Source organism: Pleurodeles waltl, chromosome 10, assembly GCF_031143425.1.
Source record: "Pleurodeles waltl isolate 20211129_DDA chromosome 10, aPleWal1.hap1.20221129, whole genome shotgun sequence".
NCBI classification, from domain to species: Eukaryota; Metazoa; Chordata; class Amphibia; order Caudata; family Salamandridae; genus Pleurodeles; species Pleurodeles waltl.
This window is the reverse complement of record NC_090449.1, coordinates 219,895,571-219,914,607: the sequence shown is the minus strand read 5'-3', so window position 1 is coordinate 219,914,607 and position 19,037 is coordinate 219,895,571. Positions and strand designations below refer to the sequence as shown.

At 45.9% G+C, this 19,037-nt stretch overlaps 1 protein-coding gene across 1 annotated transcript in view; it reads left to right on the top strand.

Annotated features, from left to right (window-relative positions):
* LOC138261344 (multidrug resistance-associated protein 1-like) overlaps positions 1–19,037 on the top strand; it is a 616,610-nt gene that overhangs the window by 557,832 nt on the left and 39,741 nt on the right. The window contains exon 28 of the mRNA XM_069210192.1: positions 14,659–14,817. Within this exon, the coding sequence (XP_069066293.1) occupies positions 14,659–14,817 (159 nt within the window). The remainder of the gene's footprint in view (positions 1–14,658; positions 14,818–19,037) is intronic.

Below are 19,037 nucleotides of genomic sequence, written 5' to 3'. Positions count from 1 at the left end.
ACAAAGAAAATTCCACACACAATAAAACTTAAGTTAAATATGCTGCTATTATTACACCATTTACAACAAAAACCCATTCATACATGGCAGTGATACTCATTTGGAGTAAACATTACAAAAACGTTTTTCTTACCAAACACATGCAACTATGCAAACTGCAGATCTACCAGAGCTGGGACCACAAGCAAAGTCACTACAAAGGAGTCAAGATCTATGCTCTAGAATAAAACGGGAGAATAAAACATCATGATCACAAATGCAAATTATGCAGCAATCCACACACCCCGCCAGCAAACATTCAGAAACATCCCTGGTGTCTAGTGGTTTTCTCCACCCATTGGTGGCAGATGGGTCTAAAACAATAATGGCCCATATGCCCCCAAGGGGGGCAGAAATGGTGAAAATACTTGCTCCTCAAAGGGAAGCGACCCTCAAGGGGGAGCTCCCCAAACACAAAAATAATGTTCCTATTAAAATCCCTGGTGTCTAGTGGTTTCTACATCCCTTAGGGGCAGATGGGCCTAAAAAACAAAAAGAGGCCCAATCTTCCCCCAAGGTGGGGTGGGGGGGATAGAAACAGCCAAAATATGTGCTCACCAAAGGGGAGAAACTCTTGCCCAAGGAGCCGCTCCCCAAACACAAAGAAAATGCTTATTTTAAAAAACCCAGGTGTCCAGTGGCTTCTGACCCCCGTGGGGGCAGATGAGCCTAAAAAAAGAGACTGATCTGCTCTCAAGACGGCTGAAGCGGGCAAAATATGTGCTCCGCAAAGGGGAGTGACCCTTGCCCAAGGGGCTGGTCCCCAAACACAAGAAAATGTTCCTGTTCAAGTCCCCGGTGTCTAGTGGTTTCTGCACCCATGGGTGGCAGATGATCTTAAAATAAATGAAGCTGAACTGCCCCCAAGGGGTGGTACAAATGGCCAAGATACATGCTCCCCAAAGGGGAGCGGCCCCTTAAGGGGAGCAACCCTTGCTCAAAGGGCCGCTCCCCATACACACAAATAATGATCTTACTAAAATCCCTGGTGTCTAGTGGTTTCTGTCCCCCTTGAGTACAGATGAGCCTGAAAAAAGGGGACGATCTGCCCCCAGGGGGGACAGAAACAGCCAAAATATGAGCCCACCAAAGGGGAGCGATCCTTGCCCAAGGGGCCGCTCCCCAACAATGCCAACACACACAAACCCACAGATAAAACAAAATCCCTGGTTTCTAGTGGGCATTCCTGCTGCACAATTGCAGTCACATGTGCAGTCCTGAAGATGGAATGGTCAAAGAGACATTGGAGGAAAGGAAGACCCTTTCCTTTCCGCTGATGCCTCTTTGTTTTTATTTTTTTTAGAAACCCCTGAGGAAAAAGGGACCTTTCTCCTGGATGTGCTGGAAGCAAATGGCTTCCAATATGGTCCCAACAGTTTTTGATGACGTCGGCCCGAGGTGCACGCTGATGTCATCAGGTGCCGCGGGGTGTCGGGTGGCAGCTTCCCTGGTGGTGAGGTGGGCGGGGGCGGAGGCCCACGGCCTGGAGCCATTGGACACCCATGCCCACTGTGTTGTTGGTCCGATGCACAGAAGGGGTTAAAGAGCATAGCCGCGGTGATTAATTCAGGGGAATGCATATTCCCAAATTAATATTTTTGAATCTGAAACTATGTTGAGAGCGTGATAATAGGCAAAAAGCATGTACTGAATGACACTATTGTTTCTGAATCAAGATTTCTTAACTATGAGGATGGAACAGAGGTGCCCTTGATTTTGATTGGACACGTGCTATCGAACCCCTAGGAAAGGCCGTTAAAGGCTTGAAACAAGCGTGTTGTTGCAGAGATGGGAAAGTGAACTTTAGTGCACTCAAACCGTTGGTGAAGCAAAGCATATGGTATGTGTAGGAACTTTTTCAGGAGTCTCATGGCAGTCAGAAGTTACTGGGCTAAGATTGTGTCATTCTGAGCCGTTTACCATAGATGTCCGAGGGCCTAATCCAAAGTGATCACCAGCACACCTCGTTAGCATCTGGCCCTCAAGGTAGTGAAGTCGAGCAGTCCAGGGCTTCCTCAGGGAAGTGGTATGAGGTTTGAGACTCAGAACTCAATAAACCAACTAACACAAGTTAATAACTGAATGTTTAATCTTTTGAAGAAAAAGTGCTTAACTTCAAATAGCATTCAACATTCTGCAGTACATAAATTGTGTTAAAGCAGCAAACTACAGCTGGCATTGATATTACCCTAAAAATTATTAATACAGGGGTAATCTGTGCTACTCATGTGGGGCGACCTTGTAAGGTTCCCATGCTGCCACAGTGACTCCCCCTTTGTAATCTTTAGGGTTACCCCTGATCAGTGGTGGATTTAGGCCCTCATTATGAACACAGCGGTTTACACCGCCGTGTTCATGCTGGCAGTCTTTCCAGTGACCGCCAGCTCCCCCGGAACCCCGCCGGCCGTATAATGAACATTCCTCTGGGCCTCTGGGCGGAAACATTGTTTCTGCCCGCCGGCCCAGAGGAATGCCTGGCCGGGACATTGCCGTCAAATGTCTCATTGCGGCGGGTGCAGCTGCACCCGTTGCGCAGAATACTGCCTGTAAATCGGGCAGTGACCTGCGCAATGGGGCACTGCACAGGGGCCCCTGCACTGCCCATGCCAAGTGCATGGGCAGTGCAGGGGCCCCCAGGGGTGCCCCCGGTGCACCCCTTCCGCCAGCCTTTCCCTGGCAGGGAGACCCACCAGGGAAAGGCTGGAGCAAAGGGATCATTATCCGAGGGGCAGCAGCGCTACCTAATGAAGCCTTCCACCGCCAGACTGCCTGACGGAGGCAGCCTGGCGGTGGGTGAGGGCCGCCATGCCGGCTAGCGGGATTTCACGCCACCTCCGGCATGGCGGCCCACACCACCATGTTCATATTGAGGGCCTTAGTGTTGATGGTGCCCAGTGCGCCAATCTTTGTTGGCGCCACCCAGCAAGCTTTTTTATGTTCATGCAAGTAAAACATGTGTTGATGCTGTATTTATTATGTGGACTCAGATGTATGCCACTCTGACTTCTAATCCTGGCATCATGTTTTACCACCATTGTGTCATCCTGGCACATAGTTTATCTTCATGTCCCCTGCTTCGTCTCCCACCACAACTTGTGAGTATTGAGCTAACTGCTAAAGAAGTAATAATAAATAATTTGGCATTCACACCAATAATCTTTTTTCACTTGTAACTTCAGCAGAATAAAGGATGTCTGTCATAATCAACGTGAAGCGCTGGTGTTTAATGTCCTCAGTTTCTGTCATCTTGTGACTTGTTTATGCGGCCCATGCTGGCATTTAACAATGAGAATCCACATGAAGTTATCCGACAGCAGACAGTAACAAATTATACAAATATACATTATGCCAAGTATGATATATCAGTGGCAAAAACATGTATTGAAGCTTCTGTGGCAACATACACAATGCAGCCACAGAACTCTGTGCATTGCAGACTGGAGACAACACATTGGAAAAAAGGAAAAACAGATTTTACCTCTCCATCCCTTTTCCATACACCTCTTCCAATAACCTCCTTCTCCACGGATTTCCTCTGCACTATCCTCCAGTAGTCCCCCCTAAGTGCCACCCTTCAACGGGCCCCCATCTCTCTATTGCCTCTCTCTCATTTGCCAATACCCCCTCCTCCAGCCACACTACAGTGCACCTGTATCCCTAAATGTCCCCTCCGACTAGCTGCCACAGCCATGACGTCACATGTCACTTATCCCCAGGCTGGCAACTGCTCCATGTTTCCTATATGTGCTGAGCGGACTCCTTTGGATAGTTGTTGCTGTACAAAACCTGGTCCAGCAGGGACTCTGGGACTCAGTATCAGTAGCGCAGTCTGTATCGCTTTCAAGAAAAAGTGGCCTTGGGTGCATCATATGTCTCGGCTTATTGCATAACGCTATCCATGACCTTGTGAGTGACATTGTCTATCTTTTATTTCCATGGCAACTGACAGCTATTATTTTGGTCACAATGCAAATGTTGGCTCCTGAGCTTGGCGCCCGGTGTGAGGGCACTGGTTGAATGTGTGTGGTGTGAAGAAGTCGTTTAAAGGTTTAATGGTACTGACAGCTTTGCACCAGCTCTTATGATTCTGGTGGTTTGGATATTGCTCTCCTACTCCCAATGAAGACTTCCTGTGTAGCACAAACTACCTTTTCCATTGTTCGTTCTGTGGGAGGTGCACCACATGGCCCATAGCATCCAGTGATCTTTATTCCTGTTCTGACACAACCATCTGATAAGCAGTTGGAATCTGCAACATTGTACATATCTGGTGAGTGAAGGCCACGCCAACAATAGTATTAGAGGTGACAAGAAGTCACAGTACTCTTGTCTCTGTTGATTATGCAGAGTGGGACTCTTCCAGGCACAAACCTACCACCTAAACAGCTAAGTACCCACCCGTCATGGCAACTTTACTCCGACACTGGTCTGTAGTGAAGATCACAGGCTGGTGTTTGACTTTTTGTGGTGCTGAGGTGGTTTCATGAAAGTTATAGGCGAACATGAACAGGCATAAGTTTACAAAAACTCTTCATCCAGTGGGGTGTATGGTCAGGTCACACTGCAGTAGGGCTGGGTTTCATCCTCACAGATTGTTGGAAATCCTTCTCTGGTGCACAGTAGACATCATCAGCTCGCCTCACCTTGGGAACACTTCTTCTCAGCACCAAATTGCTCATGCAAGGATATCCCCAATGACTGTCCTGAGAAGCTATTTAGCACTGTTCCTCAAAATAGGGTCCAGGCAGTCACTCTTGGCAGTTCAAAGCAAAATTGTTATGTGTCTAGTCATGAACCTGGTGAGGGGAGTTAACAGTGGAGACTCCAAATTTGGAACACAAGTAGTTTCTTTTTGCCACTGGTGTGGAGACCCTGGAATCCGGTAAAGAAATCCAGGCACACTGGCTGTAAGTTTCAGCCTCACTACTATTATAAAGTTGCAGACAGTAATTGTGTATTCTAACAGTCAGCTCTGAGATCAGTTCTGGGATGATCTGCCTTTTTGCTTATTAAACTCAAATTGGTCCTGCCAAAGTCTTTGTCATACTGAGGTTTCCAGTAAGGAGGGATTGAGCTTGAAGTCTCCTTTGTGAAAAAGTCTAAAACTTAAAACAAGGGCACTAAGGCAAGAGAGACTGCATTTTTGCACGCATTGGGCCTGTTAGAGCCCTATTTACCTGATTCACAAGGCAGCCATTTTGGTAGGGTCGCTACGTTAAGGGATCAGCGTGATGGTTGCCCTTCAGTGTTTAGGTGCTTGCGCAGCTGTGATGTGCACACCGGCATTTAAACGCACCAATGTGCTGACTCAGAGCTGGTAAGAACAGCTTGTTTTGAGGCGGACCTTGTAGACAAACACCACTTTTATGGGCTTTTAACTGTAGAGTGTGTTTTAAAATTTGCACTGAGATTGTGTTTTATTGGTGGCAGATCCAGTGAAAATACATAGGTTTTTGTGTGCATTTGACCTGTAATAGCCCTATTTAGTTGATTCATGTGGCTTGTATTTTGATAGGGCATCGACGTTAAGGGACCAGCGCAAGAGTAGTGCTCCCGGGTTTAGGCACTTGCGCAGTCGCACCTAAGACAAGCCCATCCGTGCTTGTCCGCATTTAGACGGGGCCAGGGACGCTGCATGCACAAACCTCGATTTCCAGCAAATAATATATTCAAGAGAGTCTCTGTTAAAATTACAATTGAAGGTGAAGTGTGGGAAAGGGATGAAAGGAGAAAGGGAAGTGTTGGACTTCGGGGTGGAGGGTGGATGGTGCTGTAAGTTATGCAAGTGGTCCATTGGAAAGGAAGCACAGGAGGGAGGGTGCCCCCTGGAGAGCCCTTTTTCCAGGATTTCAAGGCCAGAACATATAGGAAGGTCACAAAGGTTGAAGGAGGACGTACCCTGTACATTAGTTAATGTGCTCTCACTCATTAAATACAGGCTGGAAATATAGGAACTGATTGCAAATGCACATTTAGATTGTTTATTCCTTACAGAGACCTTGGCTAAGGAGAACTCTTGCCCTGATTTTGTAGCTGCTACGTCACCAGGGTACAGACTTGATAAGGAAAATGTGGGGGGGGGGGTTAGCAATTATTTTTATAGAGCAGCAGAAATGTGTGTTGAAGCCAGTTAAGGTTGAAAGGGAAAGTAGTGAGATGGGTTGGTTTCAAATCAAAAATAAAGTCTGTAGTTCGGGCAGCCCTACTGATCTATCGCCCGCCAGGACTTAATGAGCAATTTATCTCAAATTGGCACCATTTTTTGGAACCACACATTGCGCTGGACAACCTTACGATTCTGGGGTACTTCAATTTACATCTGGAGAACGTGACTAATAGTGATACCAGAGTGTTTCTGCATATCATGGGGAATGTCAGCTTTAGCCAGCTGGTCAAATCCCCTACCCAGAGGTCTGGACATACATTTAATGGGATCTTTTCCAATGCAACGACCCTGTCAGTTGAGAAGTGCATTTCGTTCAGTGGGACTGACCACAGCGCTGTCAAATTTAATATGCACTTCACACACAAAGCAGTAACTACACCAAGCTCGGTGAAGTGTTTCAGGAAATAGGGGAAAAATCTGGTCAGAGAATCCTTCAGTAGCACTTGAGCACTTTAAAGATAAGAATCTGAGAGGCCCCGGCACCATAGTAGAGAAGTTTAACAACTGGTGATGGTGGCAATTGAGGAGGTCTCCCCCCTGCAAAACGGTAGGTTAAGGGTGAAGAAAAAAACATCGGCCTAGTCATTCTCGGATGAACTTAAGGACTTGCAAAGGCTGGAGCACCGCTGGAAATTGTCTGTTAGGATAGAGGAGAAAAATGCACTTATGGCGGTGATCCTCGAATAAAAATGTAAGATCAGGGAAGCCAAAGCAGCGTACTTCTCTCAGAGAATTTGTTCTGCCATCATTACTCCCAAAGAACTGTTTAATACTGTACGCACTCTAGCAAATCCACAGAAACACCAAGCATTAGAGAACTCACAAGGTTTTTGCAACAAGGTATTTTTCAAAGAGGAAATCATGAAGATCTATGCAGATTTCCCTGACTATTCTCAGAATTCTAACATGGCATGGACAGGGGAAGGGGCTGAAGGGTCGATGCCAGAGTGAGCTATCTCTGGAACACTACCTAGTTTTTCCCCGTGACAGGCAGCTAAAATCAAGAGTTTATTAAGTGGGCCAATCTCAGGTCCCCAGAACGACCCGTGTCCCCCCAGGATTTTGCAAATGGTTCTGGATCTAATGGTGGAGGCCTTGGAGAAGGTATACTCCCAAATTTTTGAATCAGTGGAATACCCTAATGAGTGGAAGGAGGCAGTAGTTATTTCTCGGAAAAAGAAATTGAACAGAGACTTGAGTGACCTCAATAATCTGCACCCGATTTCATTGTTGCCTGCTCCGGCTAAGATCATGGAGAAACATCTGAGTCAGGAATTAGCCCACCAACTTTCAAGCCATAGGGGGTCATTATGACCCTGGCGGTATTTGACCGCCAGGGCCAAAACGACGGAAGCACCGCCAACAGGCTGGCGGTGCCTCCCGGCGTATTTGGACCGCAGTGGTAACGTCGCGGTCGCACCGCCGGGGCTGGCGGTATACCGCCATTTTAGCCCCCGCGGTGATAATCCGCCAGGGCAGCGCTGCAAGCAGCGCTGCCCTGGGGATTATGACTCCCCTACCGCCTGCCTGTTTCTGGCAGTTTGCACCGCCAGGAAGAGGCTGGTGGTAAGGGGACTCAGTGGGCCCCTGTGGGCCCCTGCACTGCCCATGCACTTGGCATGGCCAGTGCAGGGGCCCCTAGACAGAGCCCCGTCGTGCATTTCACTGCCAGAATTTCGGGCAGTGAAATGCTCGACGGGTGCTACTGCACCCGCTGCACATCAGCATTGCCGCCGGCTCAATTACGAGCCGGCGGCAATGTTGATGTGACTTTTCCGCTGGGCCAGCGGACGGTAACTCTGTTAGCGGAAATGTCAAAATAGGGAGCCAGCCATACCGCCAGCAATGGCGGTATTCTGGCGCCCGCAACCTCGGCGGTCTACCATGCAGACTGCCGAGGTTGTAATGACCCCCATAGTCTCTTAGACCCTTCACAGAACGGGTTCAGGAACAATCACAATACGGAATCTGCAATTATAGCAACCATTGACTCAATCCGCATACAGGTGGACAAGGGAGGGGCAGCGATTTTAGTACTATTAGACCTATCTACTGCCTTTGATACCATCTCTTCTGCTATACTGGTGCAAAGGTTGAGGTAAGCAGGGTTGAGGGACTCAGCTTGGAAGCTACTGGAGTCCTTTCTGAGGGAGAGAACACTTATAGCCAGCTGTGGGGATTTTAGCGCATACCCCTTTCAGCTCCCCTGTGGGGTTTCACAAGGCTCTGCGCTCAGTCCTACTCTATTTAATCTTTAGGTGACCCACCTAGAAAAACTGGTGTGCTATTTCGGGTTTCAAGTGGCCTCCTATGCAGATGACACCCAGATGATGGTAGCTATTGTCAAAGATTGGAAAGAGGTGGTGGACGGATTTAGGAGGTGTTTGTTATATGTCAGTAAGTGGATGAAAGACATTTGGCTCAAGATGAATGGGGAGAAAACAGAGTTCATGGTCTTTCAAACGGATAATGAGATCTGGTTCTGTTGCTGGTAGCCTGATACTTGTGGCAGCAGACCAGTGCAGGTGTCCGCAGTTACAAATTTTGGGTGTGATCTTTGAAGATACACTAACTTTTGACACTCATGTTAACAAGACAGTCAGCACTTGTTTTTGAATCATTAAGACACCGAAATAAATCCTGCTGTTCCTCCCCAGTGAGCTCAGGTTATCAGTTGTGATTGTTTTGATCACATCCCTTCTTGACTATTGTAATGCCCTCTATCTCAATATCAACAAACTCTCCTTAAACTTCAAACTGTTCAGAATGCCGCGGCGTGCCTGGTCCAAATTTTATTTCGGTCAGGGAAGGATTGAGAACCCTTCACTGGCTGCCGGCGCAGGAAAGGGTGTTCTTTAAAGCCCTGTGTGTGGCCCATAAGGCTCTTCACCTTCTGGGTTCGTCACATCTGAAAGCAGCCTTTAAATTGTGTGTTTAAAGTAAAGCCTACCATCGTCCGGAGGAAGAAAGGTGGAAATACCCAGGAGCAGAAAAGTGAGGTGGGGAGATCAGGCCTTTTCTGTGACAGCGGCAAGGGTCTGGAATTCTCTCCCGAAAAAAATTAGGAGCACAAGGTCCCACTTAGTGTTTAGGAGATAGGCTAAAACCTTGCTATTCTCAAATTAGTACCAGGACAACAGCTTTCTCTGCAGGAGCTGCCCTCCTCACGTCTGGTTTCTTCCGGATCAGCGCTTTGATGCCCTTGGGTTTTTATGCACTTTATAAATACCTCAAATACAGCTTGCAGGGAACTTGCAGAGCATGTTTAAAAAGGCAGAATAAGCCACTAGGCTACTCTTCCTGGCATTGACGGGTTGGAAGGCATTCCTTTCCACCATAAATTGTACTGCTTTAACCACTGTTAGCCCTCCATAGCCCAGAGAGCTAATGGTAGTCACCCTCCATAAGCCACTGTCCTGAACAGTGCCTCAATCCAAGTCACAAAAGTACCTCCAGTACATATGCATTATCATTGTGTGCTACGGCAAAGAGCCACATCTTGCTATGGTGAATTCGCAGCAGATGCACAAGCTTTTAAGAGCCTTTCAGGGGCCCTTTCTCTGTCCCAGCAGTACACTTTTAACTGATTTTTCTGCATAAAAAAGAAGTACAATTTAACCTTTTTTTTAAAAAAAATTAAAGTCGAAAAATCTCAATATTTAGTGAAAGTAATGTATGCTATTAGTAAAAATAGTGATTTGTTAAATATGTGTACACCCGTTTCTTAAACCTTCTGCTTTGATGAGCTTATGAGGGTATCTGAGATACCTTGTCCACATAGTCTGTCAACAACAACATCACAATATCAACATCACTCAATTCATTGATGTATTGTTAGGAATGGTGATGATGACCACCTTTGACACCAAAACAACCACAATGTAATCAGAGTGCAACATTATGCAAGTATGTGTGTTTGTGTATATTTGTTAGTACTTCTTAAATTGTAACTGGAGAGGAACAGAATCTCTGACAACAGTCACACTATGCACACTGTTAATGAACAGCAATCTTTCAGTTCAGCCCATGTTCTCAGGTGACCATCCAGACTACTACAGGAAAGTATGAATGTTTATTCAATCAATGTATTACAAGTATGCAGAAGGGTAAGAGGATTAAACAGAGAGTAAGGAGTCTTCTCCGAAAAGGTACCAAACCCTGCCCACAGAAATGAAGAGGCTGCTGGACAGTCTTTCAGTGGTTATGTGCAGAAACAACAACATTCAGTCCACCCTTTAGCAGGACAGTCCCATCCTTCAAAACCTTCAGGAGCAAACTGAAAAACTACTGCTCAAGCAGGATTCTTTCTACTTTAACCAATCACCTGTCTTCTTAACTTAAACTATGCAGAATTTTCTGTGCACAAGTGAACAAGCCTATAGTAATGCCCCATGCTCCCAAAGTTCCTGACATAATATGTATAAATAATGCAACTCCTTAGAAATATATTTGTAATTTATCCATGAAGATTTGCACCTTTGGTTCTAGTAGGCCTAGTGTGTGTTACTAATTAGCAACATAAAATGGGGCACTGTCACGATTTTAGGGTATCCAGGGTACCAATGTCTCATGGTGCCAGAGATCAGGACACAAGACACTGTTCATGTTGACCCATAAGTCTTGTTCCTGTTGAAGGTCAGGGTACTAAGGAGTTGCTGGGAAATAGATGTTACCTCACAGCTGATAGTCCAGGATATCTGCAACTTAAGAAACCTATATCTCTCATACAGCAGTTCAGAGAAAGGTTTTTTTGCTTGTCAGTAGGAAACAAGGTCACTACGTGGCTGTTTTGGACACGTCGGGCCATTAGGATAATTGCCACCCTAATTTTGTGACAGTGAATCTTCCAATTGTGATACCACAGATAGCAAAGGAGTCATAGATTGCAGGGTGGTGGTTGTAGTAGTTCTATATTGAGCACAGCCAGTCCAGAGATGTTTGGGTGAATGTCATATGCCCCTTTCAAGCATTACAGTGGGAGATACAGAACCGCTGGTGGTCCCACTAGATGCAGCAACCTCTTAAAGGCCACTTTCTCTGTCCCTCACTCAGTCCTGGGACTTGGCACAAACTATTGGGCTATAGAGAAGGTGCACGATGGCTGCAGAACAAAGGGGCAGTGGAGGCTCACCACCAGACATAGGCGGTCATTCTGACCGCGGCGGGCGGCGGTTGCCGCCCGCCAGGCGGTCACCGCCGAATGGACCGCGGTGGCCATTCCAACTTTCCCGCTGGGCCGGCGGGCAACCGTCAGAAGGCCGCCCGCCGGCCCAGCGGGAAAGCCCCTTCAACAATGAAGCCGGCTCGGAATAGAGCCGGCGGAGTTGAAGGGGTGCGACGGGTGCAGTGGCACCCGTCGCGATTTTCAGTGTCTGCAAAGCAGACACTGAAAATCATGCTGGGGCCCTGTTAGGGGGCCCCTGCACTGCCCATGCCAGTGGCATGGGCAGTGCAGGGGTCCCCAGGAGCCCCACGACACCCGTTCCTGCCATCCTGTTCCTGGCGGTAAAAAACGCCAGAAACAGGATGGAGGGAAGGGGGTCGGAATCCCCATGGCGGTGCTGCTAGCAGCGCCGCCGTGGAGGATTCCCTGGGCCAGGGGTAAACCGGCGGGAAACCGCTGGTTGCCCTTTTCCGCCGCGGTCAGAATGGCCCAGGAAGCACCGCCAGCCTGTTGGCGGTGCTTCCGCGGTCCCCGGAATGACCCCCATAGTCCTCAAACTGTTGGGCTCATCATCAACAGTATCCTGATGGCACCACAGTTTGTTTCTTCAGATTTAATTATGTTCAACTGAGTTGCATATCCTAGTGGCTCCAGAAAGATTCTCTCCATCCTCCATGAGTGGGGTGGCTTATCCTCTCCACAATACAGAGTCTTGATCATTGTCCTCCAGGCAAGGGGCAACAGGTTCAATGTTGCCATTGTATTCCAGGCTTATTCCTAGGAATGAGGTGGACAGCAATAGTGAGCCCTTTTTCTAACCCATTGTCTCTTTTAGTGATACTGCAGAACTTTCTTCTGATACCAAACAGCCACAGTAAAGTATATTGGGAGACTTCTATAAATATCTGAAGCTTGGCATAGGCTGTTTCTGGGAAGAACAGAGTTTGCTCTGTATAAGCCACCTAAATCTGTTTTATCAAGATGATGTTGATGCCATATGCCTGGAATTGCAGGATAGGGATAAGGATTGTTACACTCCACATAAATGATGGCCTTGATGCATAGTGTCCAGGGGCAGAGAACAAGGGTAGGATGACACAGTTGCTTACTTAATGTAGATACTCACAAAGTTACAGGTATATCAGTGGGAGATATTGCAGAGTAGTGGTGGGTATGGTAAAAATGTTTGCAGATAAGACAAAAATCAGTCCTAAGCTTGATAGCCCAGAGAATGCGTAAAGATGCTTGAGTTATAAAAAGCAGAAGACTAACCTAGGAGATGGTAGATTACATGGAGCAAAATGCACTGTAATTTGCTTACAGCAGACAAATCCTGTGGTCACCGAAAACTAGAGGACTTTTGAGATTGCTGCACCAGATGATTATACACAGTCAAAACAACTGAAGAAATCCTTGGTGCATGGAATAGTCATAGGCACGGGAGAGGAGTATCAATCAATCAAGTATTTCTAGCACACGCTACTCACCCATAGAGTCTCAAGGCATTGTGGGGTATGTCTACGGGGTTCAGTCAAAGAGCCAGGTCTTGAGGTCCTTTCTGAATTGAGGTAGCGATGTTGACTGTCTGAGGGGGAGAGGTAGGGTGTTCCAACCTTTAGCTGCTAGGTAGGTGAAAGATCTTTCTCCAGCCGAGGACTTCTTTATGCGGGGTATGTTGGCGAGCGGCTGCTGGGAGGAGCTCTGGAAGGGGAGTACCATGTAAGTCTGCGGTTGAGATAGTCGGGTCTGATGTTGTGGAAGGCTCTGTAGGCGTGTATGAGGAGTTTGAAGTTGATCCTCTTATCGACAGTGAGCCAATAGAGGTCTCTCAGAAGTCTTGTGATGTGTTATAAGCGGAGGATGCTCAAGACGAGTCTGGCGGCAGCGTTCTCGATTTGTTGCAGCTTGCGCTGGTTCTTCTTGGAGGTTCCGGCATAGAGGGCGTTGCCATAGTCAAGTCTGCTTGTGATCAGGGTGTGTGTCACAGTCTTTCGGCAGTCGGTTTATATCCATCAGAAAATCTTCTGTAGGAGTTTGAGAGTGTGGAAGTAGGTATATGTGATGGAGTTGACCTGTCTGGTCATGGTGAGAGCTGAGCCGAGGACGACACTGAGGTTTCATGTGTGGTCTGTGGGGGTAGGTGGGCTGCCGAGTGTTGAGGGCCACCGGAAGTCAACCCAGGCTGAAGAGGAGGTCCCAGTATGAGGATCTAAGTCTTGTCGGAGTTCAGCTTGAGGCAGCTCTCCTTCATCCAGGTGGTCACTTCTTGGCTGCTAAGGGGTTTTTGTTTAGGGAGATGATCAGCTGGGTATTGTCAGCATAGGAGACGATGTTCATACTGTAGTTCATGATGATTGGGGCGAGCGGGGTTATGTAGATGTTGAACAATGTGGGGCTCAACAAGGATCCTTGGGGTACTCCAGAGCTGATTTCTGTAGGTTCTGACTGGTGTGACAGGAGCCTAACTTTCTGTGTTCTGCCTGTCAGGAAGGAGTGTATCCATCAAAGGGCCTTGCCTCGTATGCCGCGGATGCCCGTGTATCTAGAAGAGTCAAGGAAGTTTTATCTATCTATGACCCATTAGTATTAAGGTCTTCTCTGTAGCACTGTGCCCTGTTGTACAGTTCACATCACTATGTAGGTAAAACTGATTGGGGAGTTTTCAGAGAAAGGCTTCCTAAATGGTACAGGAGCACAATTCCAATAATTAAGAATTTACTAATGTCTTCACGGGACAAATGGATGGAGTGAGTGGTGGAGGACATGTGATAGACAAGTTATAATTCCTGAATACAATTGACGGTAAAGAAGTCAAGAATATTTAGAAGAAATTGTAACCTGGAACTAGCAGACAAAGTATAGGTTTGGAAGGGTAATGCTTGGAGGGTGAAGCTCGAAGACACTAAAATGGAAATAGTAACTAAAACAGTATTTACAGAAAGACCTTGGACAGACACAAGTATACACTGACAATTAGTTTACATTAATAGCGCTCTATGTGTTATTGAGTCTGTCTGTTAAAACAAGGCAGGGTGATCAACCCGCTTATGCCTTTTGTGCCACATGTTGTAATACAGTACAACTATTTGGTTTTCTTCAAAAAGACAACAGGCTCTCTATTTCGATTTGAGTCATCAACTGTATTGTGTGGTGTACCAATTATTTTTAAGAAGGCATGATATCAAAAACTCACTTAATCTAATGTGTGACTTGCTTATAGAATTTAACAAGTTCATCGTAACTTAGAAATTGTGTTATGAAGTCATGTCTGAGTACAATATCTCCACAGATTGGAATTGTTGGGAGGACCGGAGCTGGGAAATCTTCCCTCACTCTTGGTCTGTTTCGAATTCTGGAGCCTGCCACAGGACAAATCTGCATTGATGGAATTGATATTTCAAAAATAGGTCTTCATGATCTTCGATCCAAGATAACAATTATTCCCCAGGTAAGAAGAGCATGGCCCACAATGAATTTTACAATGTATAATGTGATAATAACAGAAGCATTGACCCTTTTGAAGCAAATGGACATGCAGACTACAGGTACAATAGGTAACATGAGATTAGTTAGCAGTAGTGTCAGAGGTCATTGATGGCAAGTAATTGACATTCTGCCAGGGGTAGGATCAACTCCTCTTCTCAGCCTCTACCCTCCTCCATCTAACTGACTCACCTCCATGTGACTCCTTTGACATCCCTTAGTTACATTATGGCTGCCAAGCTGAGCAGGGCAAGCAAGGAAACACGCAAGGGCATAACCCAGAATGGCACCTTCGCCTCATGAAATAGACTGGCACAACACAACTGTCTCGTGATGGCACACAACACATGTGATCATAAGCCATCCTCTTATTGACAACAGAAACAATTGAAATCTTGCAACGCATGCATAAAGTCACCAACAAATCACACATTATCAAACAAAATACATCATAAAGCAAGACTGTAGATACACAAGAAGATAGATAATAATAATAATACAAATTGCAGCCATATACCACTCAGTCGTGGGAAACTACAAATCAGCCCTCTAAGGGAATGTGTTCTTTGAACTACACTCAGAGTAGTGCAAATGTTCAATTTAAGACTATCTAGCACAACACTTACATCCACAATGGAGCCCAGATGAAGTATGCCTCCTGCATCACACTGAACCCCTAATTGATTAATCCAACTAAGAGTACTACATGGATACCAAATAAATGTGCTGGCACCACTGAGGATCTGTCAATATATTATTGTTATTTCGAAGTTATATTGTTATGAAAAAGTCCATTATTAGGCTCTGGAAATCTTAAACTAACTTTCATGAACTTTGGATTGAAGAACTTCTGCGATTAAAATATGTGACCAGTTTTTTCATTTGGCTCTTGAGCGCTCCATTGAAGTCAATAGAGTGGCTTGGGGACAACAATTATGCAATACTGTCTAGGGGAAGCGGTAGAGAAAGATAGTTTTTGACCCAAATAGACACTATCTAGGAATGCTAATTTCTTTGAATAATACTGCTATTTTAAATCAAACCTTTAAAATCTGAGGCTGAAATTGACAAAATTTAATGTTAGTTTGCTTTCCATGAGACTAAATAGGGGTAAGGTTGCAAGAAACATATTTGATGGATTTTTTGGTCGTAAGCCTTAACCAGTGTTATTGTATTGAAATGCACTGTAGTAAATCCCGTCCTCCTTGCCCGTGTGAAAAACAATCAGACATGATGAGTGAAACATATACTCCAACCACAAAAGCAATCTGCCAGTTGATTTATCAGTGTTACTGCACCGTCGCCACAGAATTCTAATAAACAACTAGGGTGTTCACCCAGCTCACAAAATGTGGCTACATGCCACCAGGGAAGATAGCTTTAGAATCACTTTTTGTGCAGAAGGCTGAATATTTACATGAAAATTGAGATTTTCCTAGCCTTGGTGTCTGAAAGGCTAGATTTTATTAAAGACACGGAGGCGAGTATTATGCAGTCTTTTCTTGCTTTAATTTTTAACAGCAGCCAAGTAAAAGAAATACAGTACCCAGAAAAAACACAAACTACAACGATGACATCATAGCTGAACAGCCAATAGGGTATCATACAGCAATACTAATATCTTAACTGCGAGCAACAAGTCCTCTTTTCTTGATGCAAAACTAAAGAGGAGAAGTAACAAACAAAACGGCATAGAATATGGAAACCAAAGTCACAATGTCCATGCAACAATCTCGAAAATGGCGAAAGCGGAGTGCCGTCTGGGAGGAATAGGCGTTGCAGGGCGAATCCAAAATCGGTAAGAGTTGTTCGTGTGCATCATGCCGAGCCGACACTGGAAGAGGGAGTTGGCACTGAAAGAAAGATACAGGGCAGGTTAAAACAGTGGTGGGATAATACTCGCCTCCGTGTCTTTAATAAAATCTAGCCTTTCAGACACCAAGGCTAGGAAAATTTCAATTTTATTACAAGACCGGAGGCTCATATTATGCATGTTCAAAGCATAGCCATGACTGAATCTGAAACATGAGAAATCGGTTTACAATAAAAAGTTCTAAACGTACTTTCATTCGACCAATCTGCAGACTTGAGAATATCCTGTAGAGAGGATCCTGCCCAAAAAACGCGAGAGGCCATAGCACCTCTGGCCGAATGGGCACCGAAGGAACTTATATCAATGCGAGCTAGGGACATGACCCATTTAACCCAACGAGCCAGAGTAGGGGAAGAAACAGGGTTATGTGGTTTCTGAAAGGAAATAAGTAGTTGGGAGGCAGAGGATGATCTCAAATCTGCAGTACGAGTCACATAACTTTTCAAACAATTTCCAACACATAGTTTGGGTTGAGAGGGAAAAAATGGATAATTGACACAAGCTAAATTAGTTTTTGTACGTCTCTAGACCTGGAAAGAAACACCAAGGGGGGAGAAGAAAAAGGAAGTAACATCCAATGCTTTAACGTCTGAGACACGTTTGATAGAGACTAGACATAAAAGCATGGTTAACTTGGCCGAAAGCTGTTTGAGAGATAGCAAATAATTATTAGGCCAAGAGGTGAGAAATCGTAATACTAGATTAACATCCCACATGACATTAGATTTAGGAGACGGTGGAAAAACGTATCTTCCTCCCTTGCCTACCATCAACTCTTTGATGTTCCGCAGAGATGGCAGATCTGTACATGTTAATAGTGCGATAGGCCTTACCTTGAGAGGCTAATTTTTTTTTTTTTTTTTTTTTTTGCTTATTGCGAGTGGCTTTGTCGAGGGGATGGCGTAAAAAGAAAGAAACATAATCAGCTACATGATCAGATGGATACCACTCCTTTGAATTTGGATGAACCATGAAGGAAGGGTCGAATAAGGGTTCGCCCGCGTGGTCAACCAAAACATGAGACACAGGGTGAACGGCACCACCGTCACTCAGAGAAATTTTACGCCTTTTCTCCAGAGGCCCACACAAAAATGGATCTGCCGATCCGTCCATATCGTCATCATGACTGGAATCATCATCGTCATCATCCGTGTCTCTCAATCAAACACATATGAAAAGAAATGTAATTACTAGCAAGGGAAGGGGGAAAAAGTAAAAAGAAAAATGAAATGTTCAGAATGCATCTCATTTGGAGGGTCTGGCTACCCACGTGAGACTATTTCTATTCATCCTAGAAAGGAGGTGTGTCTGCAATAGATTTCTGCACCTCTAAAAATCTGTTTCCATGCACTTTAAATGAAAACTTTAAAAAGAAACTCTCTATGTCTACTAAAATGTTAATAGTAGAAACATAAGGTGGTATTATGGTACTGAGAGGACTGCTAGGATCAGACGGGGAACTCTCATTAACTATTCTAGGCCTTTACAAATATAATAAAGGGCTGTCGCTGTCTGTTAGAATGGTTTCAATTGTATTTTTGCTTCTTATTTTTCCTTATTGTGATTCCTTTTGAACTTTACTGATTTTGCTCTTGCTGTTTGTCTGTGGCCCAGTACACAGTCAAGCAGGTTATGTTTCTGGCCTCCACCCCGCCTGCCGTTTTCCTGCTCTCGCTTACCGCGGCTTAGCCGCCCTCCTGCCTCCCTTCCAGCCCCTTCTACCTCCCAGGATTACATTTGGAGCCCGCTGCGCTAAAGGCAAACCTGTCTGCACCCATCCGAGCCTGGACCACGTCCAAAGCCAGGAACCCTGGCCCTCCTGCCATCCTCCGTTACACCACCTCCAAGCTCCTAGCCCTGACGCTGCAACAACAACTGCTGCAATACCTCCGTGAGATGCACGGAAGGGTCATTCGCCTGCCACCCCTACCATTTCACCTGCAACACTGAAGCCCTTGCTGCGCCTGCACAGCCAACCTCCAACCCTCTGGAACAGCTCCACTGCATGCTGCTTAACGTCCGATCCCTCTTCAAGCCCCGACTGAAATTTCAGACACCATCTCCACCTCCTGCCCCACCACCTCCTATCACACCCATGGAAACATCCACCACCAGCAAACATGTCTGCTGGTTCACCACCAACCCCCCCCCCCCGAATTCCAGGCCTTTAAACATGAATGTAAGTAACTGGAGAGACACCGGCGCCCCAGGGGCAACCCTTAAGATCACACCACCTTCAGGTCTGTCCTCTGCAAATACCACCATGCCTCAAGGAAACCAAAAGGATGTCCTAACCACCCGCGTCAAGGCTA